Source organism: Phalaenopsis equestris, unplaced genomic scaffold (assembly GCF_001263595.1).
Source record: "Phalaenopsis equestris unplaced genomic scaffold, ASM126359v1 Scaffold001058, whole genome shotgun sequence".
NCBI lineage: Eukaryota > Viridiplantae > Streptophyta > Magnoliopsida > Asparagales > Orchidaceae > Phalaenopsis > Phalaenopsis equestris.
The window spans coordinates 130,554-139,110 of record NW_018165497.1 but is presented as its reverse complement, the minus strand read 5'-3'; the positions used below and the strand labels follow the sequence as shown (position 1 = coordinate 139,110).

At 31.6% G+C, this 8,557-nt stretch overlaps 1 protein-coding gene across 1 annotated transcript; it reads right to left on the bottom strand.

Annotated features, from left to right (window-relative positions):
* Positions 1–1,932: 1,932 nt before the first annotated feature.
* On the bottom strand, positions 1,933–7,751 carry LOC110032929 (UDP-N-acetylglucosamine transferase subunit ALG13 homolog). Its single transcript, XM_020736723.1, has 4 exons — positions 7,516–7,751; positions 5,240–5,426; positions 3,314–3,413; positions 1,933–2,232 (listed from the first exon to the last, which is right to left on the bottom strand). The coding sequence occupies exons 2-4, from the start codon at positions 5,420–5,422 to the stop codon at positions 1,976–1,978; spliced, it is 540 nt and encodes a 179-aa protein (XP_020592382.1). The 5' UTR covers positions 5,423–5,426; positions 7,516–7,751; the 3' UTR covers positions 1,933–1,975.
* Between the last annotated feature and the right edge of the window lie 806 nt (positions 7,752–8,557).

Sequence of the window (8,557 nt, the reverse complement as noted above, 5' to 3'; positions counted from 1 at the left end):
TTTTGGGGTGAAAGTATTCAACGATATTAAAGCAATTGCTGACATATTTATGCACTGAAAAATCACCAGCAGACGTATGCGCTGGCTATTTTTCAACTAAACGGTCAAATATTTCGCTTAATTTTCTTTAGAAAAACCATGGATAAAAAGCAAGCACTTCTTGTTTTGGAAGAAAGTGCAAGGTGGAGGAAGGAAGAAAATTACGTTCAAATCACTCAATTTTTATATATTTACATATCTGACCCTTAAACTTAATTTTAATACTTACCTTTGCATTAAAAGATGCATTTTTTTATCTTGATTTTTGCGGAGATAATAAATGACTTGATCATATCAAATGAATCTTATCATATGCCTATAGATTCATTTTGCACTCCCGTCTAATACATTAACCTAACGCGAAAAACCAACATATGATGTAGTAATTTATGTTCGTGTTGTTTTCGATTGATTGTTTGTCGTGTAATTTTATTTTTCGCATTGTTTGCACAACATATTTATCCATTAAAATTTGATTTTAAGTAACATTTGCTTTTTGTTTGTGATCGATATATCCATAAGAAAATGTTTCTCCTCGCACTTAATGCAAAAATTATTTCTCAAATTTCATCATTTTTTTTAAAAAAGTATTAATTATTTATCTTAAAATAAAATAAATTTATAAAAAAATTACAACTAGCAGAGGCACAGATCACCAATCCGTCGGCAGTTGATTGTCCAGCCGCCACGTGGAATAAAAAAAACGCCTAACGGCCGTCTTTATTTTATTTAAAATCACAGCATCCTGACCGTACTTTGTTTTCCATGAACGGTCGTGATGGTGAGATGGAACGGTAAGAACCTTCACGGTCCCGACACCGATGGGTGAACGTAAGCAGGAGTCTAGCATTTAGTTGGTTCGGACCGGTATCTGGATCAGCCGACACAGAACGGCAGAACGGTTGGTGGCGCTAATTTTTTGCGGGGACGCCCATATTCTTGCCACGTAAGCAATTAATGATGACAGCTTGGCTTTCTAGCGGTTGGCGGCACCATGTGACAAATGGGGTCTCAATAATGACATTTAACCGCGCGAATTGAGCTTAATTATAAAATAATTTATATAACTTGAATAAAAATATTATTTTACACATTTCATGTGATATTAAAATATAGTAAAATTTACATATATATATATATATATATAAAACACATCATTCTTATGTATTATTATTATTATTATTACTTTAAAAGAATGGCCGGAGACTATTAGACGAGTTCTGATCATCCCTAGGTATGCTAAATATTCAAGTACCATACCTTACACGTGAAGAGATTCTAACCCGTGACCTGAAGAGACTTACAATCTTTAGAGAAATTGCTCTACCAACAACCACAAATTATGTATTTAAAACACATTAATACCCAAAATAATTTCTAATTATTTATATGAAGCCGTTTTAATATTAAAATTTATAAAATATCAAAATAATCTATATACTCTTTAAATTTGAGTTAGAATAGTCCCTATGAAAAACTATTAGAACTCATTTTTAAAAAATATGAGACTATTTTGATACTTTATTCTTTATAATTAATATATATATATATATACCACTTTAAAAAATTATGATTATTTTATTTTTGAGGCAATGTTAAAAATTTAATAAATATGTATGTAAATATGAATGTTTAAATGTTAGATATGTAAATAATTAAAAAATGTGTGATATTATGTAAATGTACCTACAATATATGTAATTCAATTTCTTGGTAAAAAATATGCTCTCAATTATGTTTTGGCATCACCAATTTAATGATGCGTGTTGATAAAGTTACATATTTTAAGTTTATATAAATCCTTCTCTGCCTCCTCCCAAAATGAAGCCATGCACAAACAGAAACCCTAAATCAAATCCAATTTGACATCTTAATTCCAAGCTAAGAAGGTGATTTGCATAAATATATAAATGTTCAAGTATTTATAGAATTTTGATCATTCAGCAGGGAAACCAAGGAACTTATTGATGAGCTTTATAACAGGGATGGCATCCCCTGATTGGAAAGGAAGAAGAGAATCCAAATCCATGGTTTGAATGGTCTGACCTAGAGTTTGAGGAGTGGCACAGAAGAGATGTTTCCGATCCGCGAGCTCTTCGGCGAGTTCGCTTTGATGGTTGTCCATCAGATCCTCGTTCACGACGACAATCAGCGGCTTCCTCAATCGAAGCGTCTCAAATATGCTTCCAGATCCTGCATTGCCAAAATAGTACAATCAATTTTAAATCATTGATGGAAAATATACAACAACAACAAAGCCTTAATCCCACTACGTGGGGTCAGCTACATGAATCCTTTCTCTCCACTGCGTCCTATTTTGTGTCATATTTTCAATTAGTTCTAATAAATTAAGATAATTTTTTATACTTTTTTAACATAAGTCATCTATTCTCCTAATCGGATCATCAGATGATCGACGTTTAATGTGACCAAACTTCGAATACAACTTTCTTTAATTTTGTCCGTCACTAGAGCTACACCAAACCTATCACGGATATATTCATTTCGCATTTTTGTCTCTTAAGTGTAAAGCCACTCATCCACCTAATCATTCTTATCTCGGCAACACTTAACTTAGTACTATGCTTCTCTTTTAAAGGCCAACATTCAGCGCCATAGCGCATTGCAGGTCTCACCACCTTCTTAATGTGATGGAGCATGCAATAAAGGAAAATAAATAAGAATTTCATAATATAAAATTTAGGGGCATTTGCATACAAACCAGCCAATTCCTTCAATACATTGCTCAAATTTTTCATAAGAACATAAGAAATACCACTATTTTAACTTTAAAAAAATTGAAATACACATTTTCGTGCAAAGATAAGGAGGTATGTATATAAAAATTGAAGTTTTGAGTGTTAGATATGTAAACACATAAGAATTGAGTGGGGGTATGTATGTAAATCTTCCTAAACATTATGCTAAATTTTAAAGAAAAAAAATAGTTTGATAGCTATAATTTGTTGGTTTAGGTGCCAAGGCCTTCATGGAATGGTATTCCCTGTAATAGTTTTTGTTAGCTAAAATGCTGTTTTTCCCATTATTTTCACTTTGGAAGATTTACATACATACCTCTCAGTTCCTATGTATTTACATATCTAACACCTAAACTTCAATTTTACATATAGAACACCTTAACTATGTATGAAAAGGTGTATTATTGGCTTGAAATATTTATACTATGTATAGTTTTAACATTTAGTCCATAAATATAGGTGCAGAACTGCAAATAGATATGACAAAAATGTACTTAGGCAATGGAAACATGTACCTGCATGGCTGATAATAAGAGAGGCAGATCTCAGGTAATCAGCAATGCTGGGAGAGAAATTAAAATAATCCACAATAAGACAATCCTCTTCTCCGCAAGACTGCATTCTGGGCATGACATTCATTCAGTTGTCTTTCAAAAATTATCAATATTTACTATGAAAGTATTATTACATAACACAAGTTTTCACCAAAAATTGACGCTTATGCAGTTTCAGTGAACAAAACCAAGTTTTTCGGCGCAATTAATGCTAAAGAGTCAAAGAAGTCTTATGCAAGAAAGAAAAAAGAGAGCGGGCATTTACATACATACCAAACAAATTTTATGTATTTACATATGTAACATGTAAACATCCATATTTATATGCGTACCACTCAGATCTTTTATATCACATCAAAAGTACCATCATCAACATGTTTTTAAAGGTGAAATAGACATTTTTATAAATATTTTTATGAAACCAAAGTGCGGTTATAAGTGTAATATCAAACTTCGAGTGTTAGATATGTAAATACATAAGAAATGTTTGGTATGTATGTAAATTTCCCAAGAAAATGGTGTGGAAGTGCATGATAGTACAAAAGAAGAGAATATATGTAGGGGTAGGGGTGGGTGTTGAAGAACAAACAAAATGTTTTCAATTGGACATATGATAAACTAATATTTGGCCAGATTTGTAAAAACAAAATTAGAATGTTAAAATGCTTTCTGAAACATAATTGGCAAGATAGATAACGAAGAGAAAATATGGTAAATCAAAGAAGAAGGGTGGAGCATGTTAGCAAAGTGGAACTTGTATTGATACTTCAATAAATCTCTTTCTATAGCAAGCACAAGCACAATTCTCTCCTTAGTTTGGAAGAACAAAGGTAACCATCTAAAGTAAAAACATGGTACCAGGTCCAAAAGACTAAAATCTTTAGCGCCCATTGGGAACACTTTTGTTTTTTATTTCATTTTCTTTTGTTTGTCTATATTTGAAGCAAAACACGTTAGTCAATTTGATTGAAATATGATTATTTTTAAAAACACTCAAAATAGCTTTCAAAATAACTAAAAATTATTTTGAATGTTTTCAAAAATTGCTAACTTATTTTTAGAAACAAAATTAATCCCAAACAAGCCTTCAATTCTCCTCGATAACTTAATTATTTTTCTCTTAAAATTTAAATTTTTTGAGAGATTGATATTAAGCTATGATAAAATATAGAATGGAGTAGAGAATCATCAATTACTATTATAACACCATTTTCATGAACCTCGCCGAAATAATTTCAGTTCATCTGTCTTAGTTGTTCTTCCATTTTTCATATAAATATTTTAAAGTGGTATTAACCCTAATTTACATAAATTGTTTCACAAAACTCTATCCATCAATCCATGGTACCCTTTTCCATCTATTCTTTCCACAATAATTGCATGTTCATCCAATGCAGTACATTTTTTGCTATATACTCAAATGATCAAATTCTACTTCTGATCATTATTGGGTATAACCCAATCACTAAATCATATCTAATTTTATCCATCCTAATATTATCATATACTCATCTTAACATTCTCATTTCTATCAAAATTTTTTGGGACTTTTTATGTGTAAAGTGCTAAAATAGACCCCCGACTGTTTATATTTGGTAATCTTAGTCCAAAACTTTTTAAATTGGGGTTAAAATAGTCCTTTCTGTTGACTATTTTAGCCCATGCTAAAAGAGATAATGGACTAATTTGATATTTTTTATAGATTAGGAACTTAAATGACCCCCTACAAAGACTAAAATAACTATTTTGACACTTCCCAACCTTTTATTGCGTATTTATTGACAAATGCAATCTACCCAATATATGTGTATTGCCTGTTAGTAGAAACCTTCATCATCAAAGAGCATGAAAAATTACAGTGATTAATGTGAGGAAGAAGTAAAGAACCTTTGATGGGATGTAAGATCCTCTCCCCATTTGTATGAGAACGCTAGTATAGCCCCTCTTCTTTAGTTCATTCCTCACATGCTGAGAGTCGACGGACTTGACAAGAGCATCAAAACAAGTAGTTCCAACCGTTACGAAAACCATCTTCTGTTCTTTCTCGCTATCGACAACACTACCAGTCATCTTCCTGGAAGGAACACTTCGTTATCTCAACTCCAAACCTTTTTTTCAGTTCACAATATAAGTAAGAAAAATTTACATGCGTCGCACACAATTCTTATGTATTTATATATCTCACACCTAAACTTTCATATTTGCATATATAGCACTTTGGCGCATTAAGCTATGCATGAAAAGGAGTATTCCACAAATCCATTTTTAAAATTTGGTAATGCTTCTATTTTTTATGTGAAGTTAAGGATTTGAGTGCTATGTGTGTAAATATGAAGGTTTAGGTGTAAGATATGTAAATACATGAGAATTGTGTGCTATGTAAATCAATTGCCCCTAAAATTAATATCGTCTGATTTTACCTCTAGCAATTAGAAAAGTAAGAAGATTTTATCACTAATAGAGAGAATGGACAAAAGACAATTCAGCAATAGAATAAAATAAGAATACGAACCAAGAATTCCAAAATTTTGATTTGCATGGCACAAAGAAACAACAACTAATCCCACTACGTGGGGTCGGCTACATGAATCCTTTTTCTCCATTGCGTCCTATTTAGTATCATATTTTCATTTAATTCTAATAAATTAAGATCATTTTATATACTATAAGCCCAAGTTTTCGTAGGTCTACCTCTGCTTTTCTTAACATAAATCGAATCTAAAACATTTACTCTCCTAATCGGATCATCAGATGGTCGACGTTGAAGGTCGACGCTTAATGTGACCAAACCGTCTAAGACGACTTTCTCGAATGGAAAATTGGAATAAGATATCTAAATAGTAGCAAAAATTATGCTGAACCAGCAATCATAAAGCGAAACATCATAATACAAAAAACAACATAAGTTGATCTAAAAACACAAACAATAACTAGAATGAAAATCTGTCATCAAAAAGAGAGAATTCACGAATAATGGAAGATGCATGCAATCACATAATGATTGGCATAAAGTGATAAATAAAAGGGAGACTTATATACATACCACTCAATTCTTATGTATTTACATATCTAACAATTAAACTTCAATTTTTATATATCTACCACCTTACCAATGCATGAAAAGGTGCATTTTACTTTTTAAAGTTAAAATGGTAGCATTTTTTATGCTATAGGGTTGGTATAAATGTAAAAATCAAAGTTTAGAAGTTAGATATGTAAATACATAGGACTTGGGTGGTGCGTATGTGAACAGTTAGGTTCAACCACAGAAGCAGATGATGCAAAACTCCTCATTGAGCTTGGTCAATTCAACTCCGGTTTTATCAAACTTGAGCCTTTGGCTTTACGAAAACAATAGGAAAAAAGTTCTCTTTTTTAACGGGTCATATAGCAAGAGAGGTATTACAATCATCTATCAAAAAGAAATTGCATTTAGTTTGAGCATATACTAGCAAAGAAGGTATTTATTTACTACATCATCTCAAATTTGAAGAAATTATTTTAATATTATTTCCAATTATCGTTTCTAGAAGTTTTGAAACAACTCTGGCAATGATATATCGATAATAAAAATAATAATAATTTAATTACCAAGACGACCATAATCCCAAAATTTGTGCTTAACCACTGAGTACCCATATACAATTAATGAGCAAAGCCAAACAAAAAAAAATGAATCTTTGAATTTATATCAAAGAATAAGAGTTTATCAAAGATAAATCAATGCAAGGAATGCACATAATCATTGCATTCTACAAGAGGTGCAGGACTGAATTTAAATGAAAGTTCCTTATTAATCCGAAGCCAAAGAAGGCTTGTCTCATCTCCCTGAAGCATCACCAGAAAATTCATAACATCAAATACAAATCCTGATACAATGCATGAATCAGAAACTTCAGATATCAAATTTAAGACCATCCTAACTCTGATTTCAGAAAACTAAGGGGCTGTTCAGCAGCAGAATTTAACCTAAATCCTGCTAAAAAGAAAAAAAAAAGTGACATCTTTTTTTAAATCCAACAGTTCCAAAATCATGTGTTTCCTCCGTTTTGCCTTAAACCTACGATTTACTAAATCCCGCTGTAAGACGGATTTACGGGATTTAGCGAAGCTGAAGATCGCGAAGGCAGGTGGGAGGAGAGGAGGAGAAAGCCGAGGGTTACCTTCTTCAATGGTTTCAGGAAGGAGCGGAGTAAAAGGAGGAGAAAGATGGACGATTCGGAGGCCTTTGTACTCCGCGATCCCGTAGTTTCCTTTCCGACTACCTCTAATCGCGACTGTAACGCGAGGGGACCGGTGATTTTGGGCGAGAATGGGAGACGCGGGAGATAGGTCGACGACGGTGAGAGCTTCGGGCAGGAAAGGGGACGGGCAGGGGAAGCAGAAAATACTGTGATTTTTCTACACATTAGTGGTGTTTGATTTTTAATAAAAAAACCAATTAATTAATAAAAATAAAGTATATATAAATATTAATTTAGCTAATAGTTAGTAATTAATTTAATAAATAACTAATCAATTATCAATTTAAAAAATATTACATTACTATTTAATAAATTTATTAGTATAAATATAAGTAAAAAAATAAATTAAATTTAATTAAGCTTAAGAATTATATCATTAATATATATAATGCTCCTATTTTAATAAACATGTTTATTTTTACAATATCAATGCATGATGTAAAAGGCCAACAAAGATTTCCAACAATGCAATCCACTTTGGACATTTGGAATTAAATCTATTAAAATGTATGATGATATCTAAGCATAGTATTAAAACTCTTTAACTTTAAATTTAGTTGTGCTTTCTAACCAAAGCTTAATATGAGTTATAACTTAATGAGTGCACAAATGAACTCTTCTTAAGCTAATCCCTACTTTTAATGCTTCTTATGCCCATAGAACATAATACCCTTATTTCAAAAACATCTGACGAAGAAATGATTATCTGTGGTAATCATACATATGAACTACGTTCCAGATAGGCTGATGTGTGATCTATGGCAGCATGGTCATGTCAAAACCATCGTGCTATAAGCAATCAACAACACGTAATAATTTTTCTATCTGATAACCACTTATATCATGAACAAATCACATCAAATATATCATTATTTTAACTTTTAAAAAGTAGAACCAGTCTTTACATACATATATATACATACATATATATATATATATACACATACATACATACATATAT

Coding starts and splice junctions, on each gene's coding strand:
- LOC110032929 (XM_020736723.1), bottom strand. CDS start 5,422: ATGACTGGTAGTGTTGTCGATAGCGAGAAAGAACAGAAGATGGTTTTC. Junction 3,414..5,239: donor GATCTTACATCCCATCAAAG/GTTCTTTACTTC, acceptor CCCAGAATGCAG/TCTTGCGGAGAAGAGGATTG. Junction 2,233..3,313: donor TCTTATTATCAGCCATGCAG/GTACATGTTTCC, acceptor TTGGCAATGCAG/GATCTGGAAGCATATTTGAG.